This window comes from Papilio polytes, unplaced genomic scaffold (assembly GCF_000836215.1).
Source record: "Papilio polytes unplaced genomic scaffold, Ppol_1.0 DF824102.1, whole genome shotgun sequence".
Taxonomy (NCBI): Eukaryota; Metazoa; Arthropoda; class Insecta; order Lepidoptera; family Papilionidae; genus Papilio; species Papilio polytes.
The window spans coordinates 6,381,848-6,403,992 of NW_013525102.1; the positions used below are offsets into that span (position 1 = coordinate 6,381,848).

General features: G+C 33.7%; 1 protein-coding gene across 2 annotated transcripts in view; it reads left to right on the top strand.

Annotated features, from left to right (window-relative positions):
• The window catches only part of LOC106099624 (RNA pseudouridylate synthase domain-containing protein 2-like), a 220,197-nt gene that overhangs the window by 169,447 nt on the left and 28,605 nt on the right, over window positions 1–22,145 (top strand). The window contains exon 2 of one of the 2 annotated variants that reach the window (XM_013278218.1): window positions 6,997–7,338. The exons of the other annotated variant lie outside the window; for it this stretch is intronic. Coding sequence (XP_013133672.1) covers window positions 7,153–7,338 — 186 coding nt within the window. The 5' untranslated portion in view covers window positions 6,997–7,152. The remainder of the gene's footprint in view (window positions 1–6,996; window positions 7,339–22,145) is intronic. 2 annotated transcript variants of the gene reach the window in all.

Consider the following 22,145-nt stretch of genomic DNA (forward strand, 5'->3'; position numbering starts at 1 on the left):
ATTTTGTTTTTGGTGTATTTTGTTTTGTTTTTAGTGCATTTTGTTTTGTTTTTAGTGTATTTTGTTTGGAAGTCGGTTTTGTTTTTTTATGACATAAAAATACTGTATAAAGTATTTTATTTTTTTTCCTTCAACAAATTATATGTGATTTTGTTAATCATCTAATCATATATCATATCTTACTAATTTTATAAATGCGAAAGGTTAGATGGATGGATGGATGGATAGATGGATGTTTGTCAGAGTTTGTAGTCTAAACGGCTGAATGGATCTCGATGAAATTTGTCTTAGACGTAGAGGATAGTCTGGAAGAACACATAGGCTACTTTCTTTTGTTTTTAATAATACCACGCGGACGGAGTCGCGGGCGGAAGCTAGTAATAATACAAATGCGAAAGTTACGATGGATGGATGTTTGTTAGCGTTTGCAGCCTAAATGGCTGAACGGATCTCCATAAAATTTGGCACAGGTGTAGAGCATAGTCGGGAAGAACATATAGGCCATTTACTTTTGTATAATATTTATTCTACGCGGACGGAGTCGCGGGCAAAAGTTAGTAATGATTACGAAATTTTAAAAATTGAATACTAATTACATTGATTAAACTAGCTGTTCCCGTGCGGCTTCATCCGCATGCAATTGTATAAAATTTACTTTATTATTTACATTTTTCAAATTCTCAATTGCAATTTCAAAATTACCAGTACCATAATAACCTTGCTTTCTTTATGTTGGCAGCTTGTAATTTCTGGTCCCTTTCCCACATGAAGGGTTTTTTCCAATTTGTTTACTCTCTAAGTTTAATAGCATTAAACATATAGCCTAGAGCGTGTTGTAAATATAGGGATTTTTGTTAAAGAATTAATTATTCAAAAATATGCTGTGTTTGCTGACATCCTACGCCACAAAGTGGTGTGTGTTTACGTTTTATTACATTAGTATAGATTATTCGCTGTTTAAATATTTCGCAAAGTCATAAAGTTTAATGAAAATACTTTTTAATAAAACATTGGTTGAATTAAACTCATTGGGAAGTACGCCAAGAAATTTGGGTGTTATAGCATTTATATGCTTTTATTTTATTCAAGACAAATAACTTTTTTATTCACATTGGTAATGTTACTAATATCACCTCCTTGATTAAAAGAATTACTGGCACATTTAAAGTTTTGATTTTTTTTTAAGAATGTTGTAACATTTAAATTGGGAATTATATATTGTTGCCTTATTAAAGGTACCTAATGTTACGTGGATAATCAATAGAAAAGGGTTTGTAACAAGTATAGGAGATGATCGTAAATTTAGGTGTAATTTGGCATTACATCTTATATTTATAGGCCTCACTGTTGTGATGTTCTATATATTAATTTAAGTATATCGTCTCAGTTCAGAGAAACGATGTATCGATCCTGTAAAAGCTATAAAAAGCGAATATTCAAAGGCTTTCACAAGCTTTTTTCTTAACCATAACTGGCCGCAGTAACCGCGGAATGAGCGCTTGTAAGTTTTTATGTAAATCGTTATTACAATCGACATCTAAATCTAGATGTTTATGAGTTTTATTTTTTATAGTTTCAGAGCTTTAATCGAGCTTTGTTTAGACTGATTGCTTTTAATGCATAAGACTTGGCAGATGTAATTTTTGTTGTGGCGACTTTCAAATATTTAATATTGTCATATAGTTTTCTGATAAAAGATTACGACTGTTGTTTTTCATCATAATTTTCAAAGATTTGTCGAATATTCAATATGCATGGAATACGGAACAGGGACTGAGAGCGCGCGAACACCTTTGACTAAACTTCCGCACAACTGTTATGCGATTATCGATTGTGTCGCAAGTAAAAACCGATAGTGTGCGCACCTCCATATAAGCTCATAGGAATCAAAGCGCGACTAAACAGTTGTGCGAGAGTTTAATCAAAGGTGCGCGCGCTCAAAATCTCTATACGTATTTGTGCATAATGATTTTGCTTTTTTCTTTTTCATATTAAAGTCTGATCGGATCTTCAGTTTATTGAACTGGGTTCATTGTACAAATAATTGGTTAATATTAAAAGTTCTGCTATAACAGCATGTTTCCTTGATTTTCGACCGCTCCATAGGTTATTGACCTTTAGCTTCTCGTAATAAATTATCCTGCGATGTCAATTTTTTGCTGTCTTATGCAATATTATTTATTTTTTGCTTTAAAATCTATCTATTTAAATGATTGCTGTCAGCTTAGTGGTAAACTATGCAGGAATTATAATTATTAATTATTATTAGTGAATACAAGTACAAAATCGGAATTTAAAATTCATTATTAACTTCTTTATTATTGTATCTTTATTATTATTTATACATCATATATCTTTATTTCTTATTTTCTATGTAATACATTTTACAAGATTTGTATAAAAATAAAATTAAGTATATTATATAAAAAATAGAGCACTACCGGCTGCGGAATCCGGCGACTCAAGCAACCAGTGGTCAGGGCTGCAGAGACAGGAACCTCCTCACTATGCGTGCGGTTTCTGAAGTAACTGCCTTTTGAATTTATTATAGCTGTTCCCGTGCGACTTCATTCGCATAAAATTGTGAAAATCTTATTTTGTTGTTTACATGTGTCAAATTATCAATTGCAAATGTCAAAATGACATAACATTATGATAAACTATGGAAACCTTGTTTCCTTGATGTTGGCACCAACTTATGGTCTCTTTCCCGCATTAGTGTTTTTATCCAAAATATTACGCCTAAGTTTAATGGAGTGAAAATATATAGCCTAAAGCGTGACGTATGTGTAGGGCTTTTTATTATAAAAGGAATTATTCAAAAATATGCTGTGATTGCTGACATCTTAGGCAACAAAGAAGTGTGGGTTAATGCTTTATTATAATAGTACAGATTATTGTTTTGGAGTCGAATTTTACAAATTTTAATTGCATATTCCCTCTGATAGTTCACTTAAGTATTATTCAATTCACACAAACAACCCTTTTTGATTAGCAAATGATTGGCACTTTAATGCATTATCGTTTTTATTTAATTTTCATCCTTCTATACTAATGTTATAAAAAGAAAAGATTTGTATTTTATATATATTGAAATAACTAAAAAACTATTGGACCGATTTCTAAAGCTATGTTATCACTGTCTATCTACGATCACAGGCTATATTTTTCTTAATTACACACGGGCGAAATCCCGAGCTACAGTTAGTCGACAACAAAAAAAAATTAACTACAATGAATACTCTCATAAGCTTTCCAAACGCCGAATTATTTTCAACATGTTTGAATAGGCGAGTTGAATAGCGTGACAGTGCTCTAAACAGGCTTATGATGAGTTCTCCAGTGACCGTACATTGACTATTGTCATGTTAACCGCCAATCGATTTGTTTACTGACCTATGACCGACGATCCCTCTTTTGTTCGGACCCAATTTTTATAGCCTCAACTTTTTAGATAGCAAACGAAGCAAGTCTATTATTATTTCATTAGTTATATTGTTCGAAATGTTTCATATTACATCATCCTGTTTTCTGTTATATAAACTAGCTTTCGCCCGCGACTCCGTCCGCGTAGATTTAAAAAAAAACAAAAGTGGGCCTATGTCTTCTTCCAGACTGTCCTCTATATCTATGCCAAATTTCATCGAAATCCGTTCAGCCGTTTAGGCTAAAAACTTTTACAAACATCCATTCATCCATCCATCTAAACTTTCTCATTTATGATATTAGTATGATTTAGAACAAACCCTCACAGCACTCACATTATGATACACCAAGTTAAATCATCCGGTGATTTTTGTAATATTATTTGTCATATTGTTAGTCATATTATTTGATAGCATGGGTTTTTTATTTGACAGGATCGATGGATGGATGTTTGTTAGAGTTTGTAGCCTAAACGGCTGAACGGATTTCGATGAAATTTGGTATAGATATAGAGGACAGTCAGGTATGGTCGATGTAGAGGATAGTTTGGAAGAAGATGTAGGCTCCTCACTTTTGTTTTTTTTAATTCCACGCCAGCGGAGTCGCGGGCGAAAGCTAATAATTTCATATTTATGTAATGAAGAGATATGGAATTACGTTTCATAATGGTAATTCGTATCTTCGATTATTGCAAAAAAGTATACGTAATGAAATAAAATAGTGTTAATGTGGTAATTACAAACATGTAATGAATTGTAAAGAGGTCGTAATTTATAATGAAATGCAATACTTTTATGTTTATTAGCATTTTGATTCTACAACTTTGCTGTTTTTACTTTTTTATGCTATAAAATAATAAATTATACCAATTAATTTTCCTAATTCCTTTGATCTTGAACAGTCCTTAGTTTTCAGTTTTTGCTTAATTTATTGTTTTATGGGTCTATCGATAATTGCCAAAGTTATTTTAACTCCAATTACCAATTGTAAATTAATTACCACAAGTTATTTGGACATCGATTACTTGTTCTATTTAAAATTTTATGAGTGCGTAGTAAATTATGACTTTCTATAAAGTATTTCTTTTTTTTATTTCGGAGTTTTATCCATAGCGACACAGAATAGTAAAGGAGATCTCTACGTGAGTTAAGTTATTAGGAGTGACTCAGCGTGTTTCATTTGTCGAGTCATGCCGCCTCCCTATTGTGAAACGAAAAATACTTTATTTTATGCGTTTACATTTTTTTCTTACCTTTTGACCTTGCGTTTGAATTCCGTGAGCATTGTTTTATGATCTCAAATAACTTAAAGGTGTCTTAGATCGATGTAGGGATACATGTGACATACAAAGTAAAGTCTTAAGATTTTGTACGAAATATTTTTAATATAATTTTGATGCTATATAGAGTTATCTATACTAACATTATAAAAAGGAACGTTTTGTATTTATGTATGGATTGAAAATTTCTGGGCCGATTTAAAAAATCCTTCACCGCTACAAAGGTAATCTGTAACATAAGATATGTTTTTTATTTCTCGCGGACGAAATCGCGAGCAACAGCTATAGTTAAGAAAATAGAATTATATTATTGGAAAGTCCTAACACGCCATTTAAAACATATTGTAATATTGTTTCTTTAATTAATTCGGTTTATTTGTTACGTCCCGGCGCCGACGAAAGGCCGATCCCAGATAGCGTCTGTTTGCATTCCTAATTTGATATTCGAAAACCTCGACTGCGTCCCCATTGTCGGCGTCCGCTATCGGCCGTGTATTTAAATGACACCTAATATTCTTTCAACGAAGCTTCCACAGTTCGAATAGAATGATTCGTTGAGTTGAAACGTTCGATCGTGGAATTATCATCAATTTTTCTCGACACTTAACAAACTCATTTTAACCTATGCAATGTGTTAGCACAGCAACTTCTTAGATGTGGAAGGCAGAAAACCGCATTCTGTGGTAGGCATTGACGAAGGCCTATGTCTAACAGTGAGCAGATAAAGATTGATGATGATGGTGATGACGTATCTTGTGACATTTAAAAAGATATGAAAGACTATGATTAGATGAATTATTAATAACAATAAACAAATTATGCATTAACATTCAATCTAACTACTTCTCCGGTAAAATAATAGATTAGAGTACATTTCTCATCAATCAAAGAAACAAAAGCTCTTCCAAAATGAAAGTTAAATAAACAGCGAGCGCAGTTTATAGGGAAGCTTTAAAAGCTCGCGATCGCATGACGTTGACGTCTGAAATTTCAGCACACCATAGTTTGGTAGACGGCTACTCCAATTTTCTTTTGTTTGAATTTGGCGGCGCTCAAAACGATTTCGTGGAATCCCCGCACTACTGGTTTTGTATTTGATTATGTAAATGGATGAACATTGAAAATATCCATTATCAAATGGAGGGAATGTACGCTTGAGATCTTTTATAGTAAATTTAATATGCTTTGTAAGGGTTTTTACGAAGAAATCAAATAGTTTCCGGTTAAAGTATATGCAAATAATAAAAGTGTAATATTAAATTATATGCTGTATTAAAAAATTTATCTAGAAGAGAAAAATCCGAGAAATCTGTTCCTATCTCTTCGCCAGCATTTACTATTGGCTAATGAAACTTAAGCGTCTCAAGCATTTTACTTTTTAATTTATGATACGAATAAAGTATGTTCAGAATACTGTCAGTTGTAACACGAGACGCCTTCGGATTATATCTACAAAGTATTTGAAATCTAAAACGAACTCTGGTAACCTTTACTGCAATACCGAAGTACAAAGACTTCAAAATATATTTATCGAAATACAATTTTATTCTCAAAGGTAATAAATTACAATACTATATTGGAATATTTTGAGCTGTATTCCATTCAAACCTTATTTTAAAAGTTTTTTTTTTTTCATTTGTGTTATAAAAAAACATTACGAGTCGCTTTATGGCTATTAAGATCGTGGTTTCCAGACATAGTGTCATTATTTTTACTGTTTTATTTATGTTTTTTTTATCCGAGTTAAAACAAATGATGATCGTTATTATTAATATGAAACCAAAATATTACTTTGATCGACAGTACTTCATGGAAGTGATCTTATTAAATAATTTAACGACTTAATTTTAAAAACGTCAATGTCCGTCAAAACTGGTTGATTGACGGAACAAAGATTCCGGGAACATAAGAGACGTTGCTAATTACGGCCAGTTCCAATTTCACGGTTCTCAACAAACGTTCATGCCGCGCCAAGAATATAATGTAGAGTTTTCTTTCATTATTTCATTAAATAAATATACTCTTTGATCTATTCTGAAGATATTTCACCCAGATTCCGCGATCGGGAAATGTCCCTCGTCGAGTAATTTATTAATATATCTTTAATTTTATCAACACATTCAGCTTTCAGTTATATTTCGCAAGCTATGAATCAAATACCGGGACCTTTATTCATGTCAATCCGTAACAACATCTATCAATTTAAAAGCGTTGATTGTTTCATTTGTTTCGTCAACATTTAAATCTAATATAGACGTGCTGATCTAACAGTGTGTTTGTTTTGTTTCCAGGTATTTGTGAAAAGTGTTAAGGGAATTTGTGAGCCCATGTCGTGTGTTGGTGGGCGATAACGGTGCCGGTGTGGTTGTGTTGATGTGGAAGTGCGAGAGTTGATCGAGCTGGCGTGGTACGGGGCGGGCGGGGCGTGCGGGGCGGGCGGGGGCGCGATGCAGGCCGGCGGCGGCTGGTTCTTGCCATGGACGATGGGCATGCATAAGTTCGCGGTGGCGCTGCCGATGGGCGGCGTGGTGCCGCTGGTGCCGCCGCTGCTAGCCGCGCTGCCGCCGGCGCCGCCGCCGTTGCGGCTGCTCGCGCCTCCCCCGCTGCAGCATCAGGCACAGATCGGGAGGAAGGTATGTTAGATAGCGTCTTAATGCTGCGCGTGGTTACTTTTTAGTACAGTAAACGATCTTTAGACACGAGACAACTTGACAGTTCTAACCCTCTATCTCCTTTTACTACGATGTCTGGTAGACCTATTTTTTATAATTACCCTACACTACTCGTTCGAGCATATCAGGTGTGAGTTGATAATATTAAAATTATACTCTTCAAAGAAAATTGTTTCCGAGTCGTTATGTATGTCGGTAGCAAACTATAAACGTTGATAATATTTTAATTAACAAAGTGAAAGAAAAACAAAAATGTGCTCCAGATTTTCTTCTGCTTCTGACAGAGTTTGAGTGTTTAACGACATTTCGAAGTTCGCGTCGTATTGGAATTAATTGAGTATGAAAATATAAGTGTCATCGAAGTTCTTCGAGTGTAAAATATTTCAAAGAACTTTAAAAAAATGTAAATGAAAAGGTAACGAATCGAAACATTCGTTAATTTGCTTCGCGAGTTTTAAATAAAAGCAATGATCGGGACGCGTTTAATTAAAAACGATCTCCAATTTCGATAGGAATCCGATTTTCTTTAATGAAATTAGATTAACAGACAATAGCTAGTTTTATTTGTGTTTTAGCGATCCGATTTCATTTCACATACGTTCCCAGTATTCTTTTTTGACTCACATTGGTAGGAACAGATTGGGTTTTCAACGGTCATTTTTTAAATAAAGAGCGTAAAACCTTACATTAGTAGAGTATACGTTAGGTTATATCCGTTATCCAGTCTAGCAAAGGAAAACTTAGATTTGACATGTGTCAAAGAGAAAAAAATACATATCGTATAACCTCGGCAAGATCGAGTTGCCTGTCTTTCAAATATCACTCGCATTCTGTGTCGAAAATAATACATATTTAAATCTGGATATCGCCATCTCTTTGATCCACGTCGTTTTCAATATCTTTTGATGCGTATTTGTAACCGAAATGGAATGAAAAACCTTCCTTTTTTCCGTCGCGTAGACTTCATTTGTAGGGTTGTCACAGTTTTTATTAACGTTATAGATATCTTATGTGTGTTGAATATTTAATGATATCTAAATATGTTACATATACTTTTACGCAAAACAAAATAGATCATAGAAAAAGTATAGGGATGTATTTATAAGTAACATGAAAAGGTTTTTAGAGTCGTGTCGGCTAATGACGACAAACACGGCGTGATGCGAGGATAAAGCAATTCGGAGTTTGTCGGCACCAAATGGTTATAAATGTCCGTTCAGGGATGTAACCGTTAACTGTTGTTTATTTTGTTTTCTAAATGTCAAATTTGGGTTGTAATTAAATTTGTTACGACCCGAAAAGAGTAACAATAAATCGTTCGTTTATTTATTTTTCTTTTCGTTAAATGATGAGCTGTATTTCTTATTTAATTTTGGTTATTGTTTTGTATTTTTTTAAATAAAAAGTTTTAACTAAAATTTAAAAAAAATAGTCAACTGTAAATATAATCGAAAAACACTGATTAAAAAAGATTAAGGACCTTGTCTTCTTTATAGTTAGATAAAGTGAAGTAGTAATTATTCGTAAAGATTACATGACATTAAATTAGTTGGATAATTAATACGGTTTTAAGTGAAAGTTCAGTTCAATTTGAAATAAAATTAAATAACACTCCTTTCAGGAATCCTTTTCGAAGGAAATATAGGTCTAATATTATTTAAAACGAGACCATTAAATTTTATTAAGGGACGAATAGTAGTTCCTCGGGTACCTTTATAGCCCTGCGGAGCGGAATTGTTCGCCCTATTTTTTCCCTTCGCCAGAATTTATGTCACCCATCGATATTTAATTATCCGAAATCTAAATTCAGTCGGCGATCGTGAATTATTATTTATCCCGGAAGATGAAATGATTGTGAATTCGACACGATTGTAATATCCGTTCAATGAACTTGTTAATTAATTCTCGATGAAGCGAAACAATTTTCTAATTACTTGTGCCTTTGTACATTACATACAAGTACTGCTTTTATGTCGAAGTATTAAAACTTTTAATTCTAGAATTAGGTATACGTAATAAATTATTAATAATGTTAATTAAATCTTTGTGTTATAAAGTATATGATCAATTTTCTCGTGTGAAAAACGCATTTGTATTTTTTTATTAAATGTAAACTAGGGTTGCAACAGAGGGCATTTAACAGAAGCGAATGCAGATGCGGAGGCGAAAGGCTTCACCTCTGCAGAAGCGGAGGTCAATAATAAAAAAAAATTGCGATTTTTTAATGAAATTAAAACTAAAATAATGTATAACAATCATAGTTAGTTGACTTATCACGCCCGCGCGGGTCGTATAACCGATCTAATCGCCTCCACTCGTGTTTAAGACGTAAATTAACCTCCGTTATAACTCCGCATAAGAAATAACGGAAGCGGAAGCGGATGCAGACTAATAATTTATTTGATGGGGAAGTTGAGTTCGTTACAACCCTAATATAAACTAATGCGTGACCATGGACCCATCTGATATTAGGTGGTGATGTGTTCGAAGGATGGCAATGACAAATTTATTGAGATATTATTATTAAATATACCAAACGTAATATATTTGGATTATATGTATAAATAAACATATCGTGCATCTGTTTGTACTCCTAATGAAGACATTCGTATGTCAACAGATACTGAAATAGACGGTACGAAAGAAAATTCGATCACGTTTACATTCACGAAATCTTTTGCACAGGATCCCTTACCTTTTTCTTACATCTTACAAATATACCAAAGCGTAGTTTACGAGACATCGAGACGATCTACACGTCACGAATAACATTGTATAAATAACTTCTATCATACGTCCAAATGTTTTACGATATACTAACAATGTTAATGACCTTTCTCTAAGCAAAACATTTCATGATGGGATGTTATTCGATCGCCAGTTTAACTTGCATCGCAACAATGTATACATAACAAATAGAAAGAAAGAAAAGCTTTAAGCCTTATCTTAGTAATATTATAAACGCGAAAGTTTAGATCGATGTTTGTTAGAATTTGCAGCCTAAACAGCTGAACGGATCTTTATGACGTTTGGCATAGATGTAGGGTATAATCCGAAAGAACACAGTGGCTGTTTACTTTAGTTTTTTAATACTGCCCGGATTAAGTCGCTGGCAACAGCTTGTTTGTCATATTTGTTATCAGATCGCGCAGTATATTAATTTAAAAACATGTTTATTATTTGCTTGTAGCTAACCAGTTTATTGTTTAATTTAGTTATTAAAGATGCGTAAATATTCTTTGCAATGTATCAACCAAAACGCATTACAGGCTTATGATAATGACGGGCCGATGGTATCTCGCCTGAGGCTAAGTCTAATTGACCGTATGTCTCCATTAAGTCGATAATCATTACACCGACCTATCCAATGCTCGCGGCTTGCCATTTCTATGAGCTAACACATATAAACTGGCGTCCATTCTAACTATAAACACCGACTAGTAGACAAATTAATAGAGCAGTAATTTATGTTGGATTTAATCTCGACAGTAGTCTATTCGGGACCTACTTAATGGACCTCTAAATCATGTATTCGCGATCGAATGTTTCAAATTCTAGTAGCGATGCTATCGCTTTAGGTTTACCGCCCACTGCGAAGTTTAGCTTTATTCTAGCTACAATCTAGCTGTTAAATTTTCTTTAATATATTTATTACCATCATAATCACTGCTTGCCTTTAAAATAATTGTACTAATACTTGCTTGATGGTATAAAATACTTGAATGGTATATCTTTTTTCCTTGTGTTTTGTACTGATAGACTTCGGTTGATGCTTTAAAATTATCCCATTTCCGTTAAATATTTATTTTAATATTTTTTAATAAAGAACCTCACTATAAATGGTAATCGCTCGCATACTAAGCCTCAACTTATTAATCTCTTACTCAAACGTATAATAACATAATGGCCCGTCTGTTTTTTGTTTCCATCAAGAGTTTAATCGCCGGGATCATAATATTATTATGCAAACTGCATGTTCATTTGCAATCTCGTTACCGCCCACGGGACGTTGCTTTTTTCTTCATCGTTCGAATTTCGCGACGCACGATAAAGCATCGCGTAAGCTTCGCTGTCGGTGGGCACGCGGCCTGATATTAATCCGTCTGAGGTAAAATGAACATGTTACTTGATCAACGCCGGTGCTCTTGCCAACCAACTTTTAATAGTGGTATTCAAGTTATAAATCACAATGTAATTGCTGCGATGCACCAGCCCCGACGACCGTTTGCTAACTCAGCTACGTTATTAGTGCCCGAGGCGTTTTATTACGGCCGCACAACTCTATTTGTTTTTCTTATTGCCAATTCTTTTCAAACAGTACCCATGCAATGCCCTTTCTGTATTTACCAGGGAAATTCTGAACATATTGAATTTTTTATTACATTTTACAACAAGGCTTCGTTGATTCTTGTTTAGGATGAAGCCATAACAAAACACAACACGAGTATTAAATATAAATACTCACGCCTTTACAATGCGTAAGCCTGTATGTACCTTGACTTTGAAAAGGCCATAGATCAAATTGGATTTTATAAAACAAGTCAAACGCGAACTAAAGCATAATTAAATATGACAAAGTTCAACGTCTTACGTTTAATTTATAATCTTTAATAAATTCTCGTTGGCAAAAACTCGCTCAACCTCCCAATTAGTAGCGGGCCCTAAGGGCCGCAGAGTCCGAAATAACAAGTGATCAGTTAATAGAACCGAAATCCAAGGAACACGATCTGGCGTTAATTGGACTCATCTCGAGTTCATTTGCCCTTGATTTCAGTGCCCATAATTTATACGAGCTTCGATCTTAGCGCTTTCATGTTGGTGTGATTTCAGACTAAATGAGTACGTCTTCGTAACACGGATTGTTCTGATGTAAAGATACTCCTAGTGTCCATTTTCTTTTAATTAACCAGCGCTTAACCACGATCCCCTTGATGGTCCAAAGACCATACCGTCAGTTTTAATAATACACAGGTCATTCTGTCAAAAATATTAACACCAGTGCGCATCTATAGACTATTGAAGTGTTCAGATCAAATATGTTATGTAAGTATTCGTGGCATGTGTGAACGTGCAAGCCAGTGACCTGTATGTCGGCCGTTGAGCAATAAAGCTGTTATTGAGTCGCCACGTTCCGTTTGTGCTAATAGACTGGCCAATTGAACATCGTCAATAGACGCACAATATCTCTTTGATATCGTCTTGAGTCGTTTATTATAAGTGCGCTATCAATTTCACTAAACATAACACGTAAGGTATGAATAACGTCTGATACTCTTTATGAAGAACAATAATCCAAGAATAGATAAAAGTTATTCAAATTTGTTACAAAGATGAAGCGACACATTGACATGCAAGGATTAGAGGACTAGCGAAGTATGGTTCAGAATACGGTCGTGTTATTCACGCTCTACACTTATTGATGAGTTATTCCATTCTCTTCTAGGTTATCTACTCTTTGATAAATAACACAGGGTGACGCCTCTACAACTTCAACTCTTTTAACTGTCCCAACATCAATCGGTTTGCAACGATTGTTCCAGGTTTTCATATTTCTAATGTAATAGATAATTTCATTATGCTCTATGGCCGATATTATTTAGAGTTCTGAATTTTAATATTGCATCCTATAAATAACTCTATTATTTACATATTAACAGTAGACGCATAGTACAGCAATTAAATTTGTACAGTGCACTTGAAATCTTAATTTATCTCGACATGAAATACTCGACGTATTACGAAATCGTTCGGTACTTGATCCGCACACTGTATGCGAGGGAATTTTTATTTTACTGCGATATAAATATTATTCATTTAATGCATTTTGAATTTTAACGCAATGGAATAGATTTTATTTTTGTATTTAAGTATTTTTATGTTTTGTACGGTTTACTTGGTACCACCGTCTGCTAATATAGACCCGTTCACTTCAAGTGTTGCGTGTATATTATTTATTGCTTGATTGATTTTCTGAATTCATTTTTTATTACTTGACATGACAACAGAAGTCCTGTGAAGGGTTGTTCGACAGATTTTAAATATATTTTTTTCATACTGGCACCGATAGTTTTTTGTTTTTTAACATCTTGAAAGATTTAAAATAAAACAAAAAACGGATGACTTCTTGATAAAAAGATACATTTTTAATTTCGTATTTTACTTTATGGCAAGGGATAACAAATTTTTTTTCTTTAAATCCTGGAGTAGGTCAGGCATTGAATTAATTTTGAAAGGTCTCTTAAGTGATATATGTTAAAAAATTAATAACGTTCTCAATAATAGAAATACTCCAATACATTTCTGAAGTTGATTTGGATTTTTTTTATTCAGTTCAGAGTCCTAAATAATTGTCCTATTTCTATTGAATTTTGCGATCTTCTTTCACAATATTTGCCTTATCTGAAACGAAACTAAAAAAAAAACATCCAATCAGTCAATGTCAAACTTATCCTCTTTAACATTACCTTACAAAGTTGTATACTTGTGGCTAAAAATAAATATTGTTTTTGCTATTCTTTTATTAAATGTATAGCTTTTACGAAGGCACTTTTATTTTGTCACAACTTGACTGACCACTTATCTTTACTAGTTAATTGTTTCATGCATTTCAATAGTATCTTGAACATATTCTGGTAGTATAAAAGGGCGCACCTTGGACTAAACTATCGCACAACTGTTTTGTCTCGCTTTGATTCCTATGAACTTTTATGCAGGTGCGCTTAACGTGATTTTAGTTGTGCAACTAAACAGTTGAATTGGCTACGAAACAACCGACAATCGCACAACAGCGATAGTTTAGTCAAAGCGCCCGCTCTCATGCATGTACCAACAAGGTGTTCAATGCAATAAAAAGAAAAGAGTGAATGCGTATTTATTAGGGTAGAGCGTACCATCTTTCAACCAAATCTTCACTCTCAGTCGGTGGAATCATGGTCAAGCGCTAGCTTAAAAAACTTAAAAAAAAAACATCTAATCCCGTAGTTACACCTGTTTTAAAATCTATATGCGATCGTTAGACCGCTGAGTATTTGTTAAAACCAATCACGGCTTCAATTTCTAATTACTGAGATAAGATAAGCATCAGATTCCGTGCGCCAGCCATTAATACCTCCGTGGTTAGAATATGTTACTTTTAATGTCATCATTGAGGTTTACTTGCATTTGTATGTAACACTAGCTTTCGCCCCCGATTCCGTATAAGTGGAATTTAAGGAAAAAGAACAAAATAAGTATCCTATGTGGTCTTCTAGACTATACTCTACATCCATGCCACATTTTATCGAGATTTGTTGGGCAGTTTAGGCAGTAAACTCTAACATTCATGCATCTACCTAAAGTTTCGCATTTTTAAATATTAGTCTTTAGCAATATTAGTAAGATAGTTTTCCTTCTTTTAGCGTAAAATAAAAAAAAATATTAGACGACCAATACATATATTACTAGTACTAAAAATACTAATATACATACATGACAATAACGAGGAAAGATTAAATTTTTTGTTTGCTCCGAAACTAATTAACCGATTTAAAAAAAAACACATTCCGAAGTCTTCTTCTTCTTTCTTTAATAATCGATTGCTAGTTTTTAACTTGAACAAAATGGCGTGCAAAAGCTTAAATTGCTAAGTATCCAAGAGTATGATATTTAGTATACAGCCTTCTCTGTTAGTAGCAGTTGCAACTAATTTAACTTTGATATGACACACTTGTATCCTTTGCCTAAAACGTGTGCATCACCCCGTGTACACGTACAGACATCAATTGCATCCGAAGTTTCCGAAGCGAGGGCTCATGCTGTTTAAAATTCGACACACGCCACCTAGCGCACGGACGCTGACGTTTTACAAGTTAACAGTGTGTCCGACGCGGCACGAATCCTCGAATCGCTGTTAATCGATAATTGTTCATATTCGATGGTCTAAGTTCGAATTCACAGCAATTAAATGTGTTGCCTCGACTATTCTTCACATCTTGCTGTAATCTTTGGGAATTTGAATTTTTGTAGTCTTTATTTCGACATTTTTAACATGGTCGACGGTAGTTCTTTTTTTTCAGTATTCATGTAATCCTGAAGCTTAAATTTACATTTCTTTGTTTGATATCGTTAACATTTTAATAATAACGCTTCGTAGAATTCAAAGATTACTCACCAGGGAATCGTTGCAAATTCATATTTTGATAGAAAAACTTTCAAGGTCATTTGAACACGCGAGCTTAATACAGCGAAATGTGAAAAGTTTCTTTTTTTATTAAAGCATAGCAATTAAGGCAGACTTTTAATGTAGTTTTTATTTTTTAATTTCAGGAATTAAATTGTACTTTGTAATTTGACGTTGTTGAAATATTTTATCTTTCTCTTATTGATTTTCGTTTTATATAAAAGCTTTTACAATAAGTACACTTGAAGCAACACTTATCTCACTTCAAGCGGTGGAAGGTCGTTGTTAAAGGAAATTGAATTTGCTTCTTTCAATTGTATTAATTTTACGGTTATTTTCGTATAAGCCTAATATTTATTACTGAGTTTAATTGTTTTCATTTGCAGTTACTTTAATTTATTCATGAAATAAAACAAACAGGAAGAGTAATGTTAAAATTTATACATAATGTTACTTTATTACACTATTCATCTATCCAAATTATTTTACAAAATTGTTTATTTAAAGTATTTTTCCTTGTAGTTCTTTGTATCTATATACCAAGTAATGTCGTGACAAAATTTCGTTCAAGTTTCAATCTTGTACTCATTAATGTCAAACATATATTCAATCTTGTCTCGCATAGTCAATACAAGTAGCAACTTCAATATAAATTAAGCATTCGTTCTCTCAATGAAGCGGTATGTTTTACTCTAATTGTTAGTGGAAGTGAAGCTCGCAATTTATGTACCAATTATCCCTCAAGAGTCCGCATATAAATTCAAGTGCGCGCCTTTTTAGTTAACACAATCACCACAGACGTCGACAACGAAGTATTACCTGCCCTTATAAGGCTTCCTATACTTTGCTTGGTTATAATGTAAATTCGTTAGGCCGATCCCGAACCGACCATGCTTGACCACTAAATGTGAATATAGTTCGATGATCACTCGTTATTATGTATTATTCCGCACCCAGTACTCGAATTTTTAATATCATGCGGAAATGATCAGTCAGCAGAATTGCTAACATATGCTCTATGCAATAAAGTTTGAATTTCACTGATAACTTGTTCATAGGAACGCAAAGTTATCTTTGTACCCGATACAAATCAGTAGGAGCGTTCGCTGTGCTTGGAAACCAATTTCCGGTTCCCTTTCATATTGAAATGTAAGTGACGTCCTCTCAGTTGAATAGTGCGCGTGTATTTATGAGTATATATTAGGGTTGCCTCTTATCTCGTACTGGTTTCAAATGTTGCGCAAGTTTATCGTTTGTGTTTAAAAATTTAGATTTAGTTACTGTATCGCGTCTGCTATTAAGTTTGGTGGTGAAATATTTATGAAGATATCTTGATTGTCAGATTTAAGATTTATGATGGTTTATAAGAAGTTTATTTTATAAATATTTCAATAGAGTTTTATGTAATTCTGTGGTAACAAGACTAATAGCTCACCATTTCGATGGCGTTATCCCACTTAATTGAGGTCTGTACAAAGTTTTATAAATCTTAATGTTTTGGCTTCAGTTTTACGACCGGCCGCCTGTCTGTCGCCAACCCTATGTTTACTTGGGAGAGAAATTAAAATAGAATTATAACCTAAGTTTTATATGAAAGTTTTAATAAGTTAATTATAATGATCATTTACGAATAAATATTATTTTCTTTGTTTACTTATTCCGTATTTTTACAACGAGGTTGTATTAATATTTGATTATTTTAGGTAAAGGTTTTAGTTAAATTTTATGTAGTACTTTAAGAAATGGCAACCCTAATGTTAGAAAAGCTTGAGTCTAAATAATGCATTGAAGGGTTGACGTATTTTATATTGGCTTTCGAGTTAAAAAGATCAGCGAGTTAGTTCTCGTCTTTTCATCTTACCTCGTTAGAAGCAACAGGTCAAAACGTTGGCTTGCATTTCGTATTTTCCTATTTATAAAGATCATTATCTAGTTTACTGGCATCTATATACGATTCCTGACTTCAAATCTACTAGCAGAGTTTTGAATTGTCTGTGCTTTATACAACCATCCTTTAGTCATTGGTAACTGCCATACTGCTAGCCCCATGTTCCAAGAGGACCGACGTAGTGCGCACTTAGGGAAGTCGTTGGATGCTGAATACTGATGATATGTGGAAGGCATTGGAAAAGGCCCTATAGTAAGCTGATACAGGCTGTTGATGTTGATGATGATGATACTGTACCATGGTAGCTTAAGCAGCTTGCAAAGCTCGTTTACCGTAAAAAATCAGTCCAAACATTTTTATCACAATTTTGTGTAGATTTATCTTTCAAACCGCATTTACGTATGGTTTAATATTTATACTTCAGTTCAGTTTTTAGGAATATTCGAGCTAAAATATCTGTATATCATAGGAATATTACATTAACATGAAAGATTTTCCACTTTATTACATGTCACAGGCACTCGGGTCCGCGACAAGCGAGTTGTAATGACGTAGACGTCGAGACGATGTTTAGATACAAGACGAGCCTTTGATATAACTTATGTAAAATGTGAAAGAGTTTAAATAATTCCTGGAAAATAGGTTCAAATATAAGATACTTTTGATGTAGATACTTGATTTAGAAGTGTCCGCTATGAATTAGGGTCCTTCAAGGAGGTCAACGTATTTTGGTCTAATTTTATGTTGTTTTTTCTTATCTGTTCATGATCACCTCGTGTTCCAACTGCTTGTTTTCTTTCCTCTTATAAATAACTAGTTGTTCCAGTGCGATTTCATCAGCAAGAAATTATTTTATTGTAAACATGTATTAAATTGTCCATTACAAATGTCAAAATGACATGACATGACAAAACTTGGCAATCTTGCTTCCTTGATGTTGGCAGCAACTTATGGTCTCTTTCGCACATTAGGGTCTTTATCCAAAATATTTACCCCTAAGTTTAATGGCGTGAAAATATATAGCCTAAAGCGTGACCTAAGTGTAGGTCTTTTTATTAAAAAAAGGATTATTCAAAAATATGCTGTAATTGCTAACATCTTAGGCAACAAAGAAGTGGGTGTTTACGCTTTATTATAATAGTAAAGATTGCTTAAAGTATAGAGAAACGGGAGACAAAAGTAACTAGTTTGAGTTTTTATGTTTTTGTAATTATTACAGTTATGTAGAAATGTTTACTTTATTCACATGTAATGCCTATGCCTAGAATATAGTGGGGAAGTTTGTATGGCACTGGGCTGCCTAGTAAACTCATATTAATAATCCGGCCTTAACAAAGGCCGCTAACAACGTCGTCAGGCGCCCCCGGCGAATTCAAAATGCTTTCATCGTGGTTCCAGGGCTTCGAGTCTTTTGATTTGGTAATGGAAATTTTATTTTAATTATTATAAATTGCCTCGCCGTATAGAGTTTCGGCTTGTTTATGGCATTTGTAAAGGTATTTCGGCGGTATCGTTTCGAGTAATTTCTTATTGTTTGAATCTCTGTTTAATTGTTAATTATTAAGACTGTTTTGAACAGATATTTTATATTGTTTAATTTACGTTTTGGTTATTCTTGTGTTTAATTATTTATTGCTTGTTTCTGAGCAAATGATATTATTACATTGTCTAAGGGTAATACAATAAAGTAGTCCTTATAGTACCTGAATATACATTTATTTTATCCTTGGATTATAGTTTCTATAGATCAACAGCAACTTTATTATAAAATCGTTAAAGTAAGAATAAATGGGATATTATTACAAAAAAGAAAAATCTTCAAAGTTACTTAAACTGTATCCTATCTTGACAAAAAGTTTTCTCCGTCAAACCGTCTCATACTTGTCATACTTTTATTATAGTTGAAGAGACTCCGATATGTAATAAATTAAAATAAATCTGCAACACAAAAAGGCATAAACTATTTTTGATAAGGGTCAAACGGACCGGCGTCGAACTTTTTCCCTTTTCTCAAGTTCTTCGGTCAAACGACAAGAGACCGCAACATTCAATACACCGGCGACCATGTACTTGTTGCCATTAAATGGAGGCCACAAAAGTCAGAGAATCGAAATAGTTTCGCTTTTACGAGCAACGTTCCTTGACAGATAAAATATAGTGTGTTCAGACTAAAAATGTTGTGGTTTTGTATCAGTTTTGACGGACACATGCTCTTCAATTTTCTCAAACCCTATACAACTCTAAAATGTTTGTCTTTTGTCTGTTTGGCGGTAAAACTTTAAGATCGCAATTAACGTTTTTATTTTTAAACCTCTTGAATTAATTTACCATATCAGGCAACATTGATTACTTAATGCAGAGGATGACGGATGGCGGTCTTAAACCTTATCCCTTCTCGACTTGTCAACGTACCCTGTATCGATCTTGCTTCTTTTATTTCTACGTCGATTAATTCGTCTTACGTCAATTAGTCAGTACTCCTTTCGATGATCGATTTTTTACAATCGAATAATTTTATAAACGTCGATACGTGACGAGTTCGCGTTGCGTTGATGCAATCAAATTACCAAAGCATCCATTACTTCTTACGAACCATTTAGAGCTTCAAAGGGAATCGCTATTCGAGTATAAGTTTCTTGAATCGATTTGTTCTTTTTTATTTCCTTAACCGTGAGAGTCGACCGATTGGTCTCGTATACGCTCAGGACGAAATGCGTTTTTACAAGTGACCAGTTTCCATTTGAAGACAGGTTGAATCGATTAGGTCAGTGTCGTGTTGTTATAATTTATAAATTATCTCAAGCCTTTAGTTTTTGTCTTTAGTTTAAATGGGTACATCGGTGTACGACATATCAGGACCTGTATGATCGATCAATAAATTTATCTTTTAATATTTTTTAGTTTTATTTATAGTCCGCATATCATCAGGATAGGGAGCAAAGTCCTCTTTATTTATCTTTAAATGTTTTTAATGGCTGCCGCCTTTTTATTTCTTTTTTTTAGTTTTTATTGTATAGACAAAATAAATAATTACGCTAATAATCCTAACAGTGTATTGGATTGAAGTGTATTTCGAGTATAAGGGCCTGTCCCACCACTGACTGATAGAGGCTCAGATAGCTTAAAGATTAAAAATCCGATATTTCCATCATATATTTTACACATTGGGTTGTTATCAGACAATTTACAATTCGGTAGAAAAGGCCCAAGTAGATTAAACTTTTGGTGTCTAACTGATTTGTGATCACTGCTGCGTTCATCATTTTCTAGAGTAAACTTTAAACAAACCAATTTTAATTTTAATCTCTCCTTACCGATAATTGCGGAGATCCTTTCTTGTTTAAACAAAAACCGATCGCCCTATTATTAACTAACGTTCTATCGCGACGCTTTCTTTGTCTACAGTACTGCGTTTCGACGAACAGTTTCCCGGCTTCGTTTATAATCCCAGCCTCTTCCCAGTCAGCATTACAGCCATTCCTGACGTCGTCACAGTTTAGCATTGTTGCCCCTTTTTTTGTCGGTCGCCTTCGTTAGCGATTCATTTTCGTTTTGTTCGCGACGGTACCCCGGCTTCGTTTGTTTCGGCGAATAATTTTTGTGGTTCTCGTTTTTCGGCTGGCTTTCGACTCGAGTTTAATGGCGATGTTACTCTAATAAGGGTTCCGCGACAGATTCTTAAGACTTACGATTTTTTTTAATTCGTATCTGGACTCTTTTTAAGTATCTTTGCGTTTTATCAGTTTACGATGTTTTTTAATGGAAATTTTGTTTGGTTCAATCTGAACTGAATTCAGATACTAACGAAGTTGTAACTTCTTTTAAAGTAGACTTTTTTTTTAAACGCATTATTTTATCTGTTAAAGAATTTAATTAACTTTAACGAGTTGAGATTCAAGGGACGATAAATTATTTTTTGACATATGCATACATTATTTGTAAGTACACTGTATTCGATATTAATGTGTGATTTTTCTACTGAATGCGATCTGTTTATATGTAAACAAAAACATGACACGTTCCGTTTTTGCAAGAATTCGCGATACCTCATCCGTTTCTCAACCTCGGCCTCAGCAATAAATCTCGACTTATTTTTTATTATACCCACCATAACGCTTTCTACCCACTAAAACTGATTCTTCGGTTTCTTTGAGTTACCGTCCTTTGTTGCTGTCGTTTTTACTACGTTTCGAGAAATCATTGCGAAACCTTAAAATCCGTGTTTTTTGAGTTATACATTCTTGCAAAAATGATATCTCAAGAGGCTCCATTTTTGTAACTAAATTAGGAAGTTAAGCGTAGACCTGAACTGGTCTGAAATTTTGTATTTTAAATGTAAAATTATTGCTCTTATTAAATCAGTTATTATTTCTATGTTTTCTGATCGGACTATTCTTTAAGTTGGCATAAGAATCGAGTGATTATTTGAAAATGGTATTGATGCTGACCAAACTACACTGAACGTAAACTCGGAGGTGTAAAATGTTGCTTCGGAGTAATGATTTTTGTTTAATATCATATTGTTCCTTAAATGGCGTATTCTCGTAACTCGTAAAAGAGTCTCGGTTTGGTTCAAGTTATAAAATCCGAGCGAGATATTTCTAAAATGCTTTCTATGGACTTAAAATAATAAAAACAAAACCGACTTCCAAACAAAATACACGAAAAACAAAACAAAACAAAATACACCAAAAACAAAATATTCTCAAAAAAAACAGTACA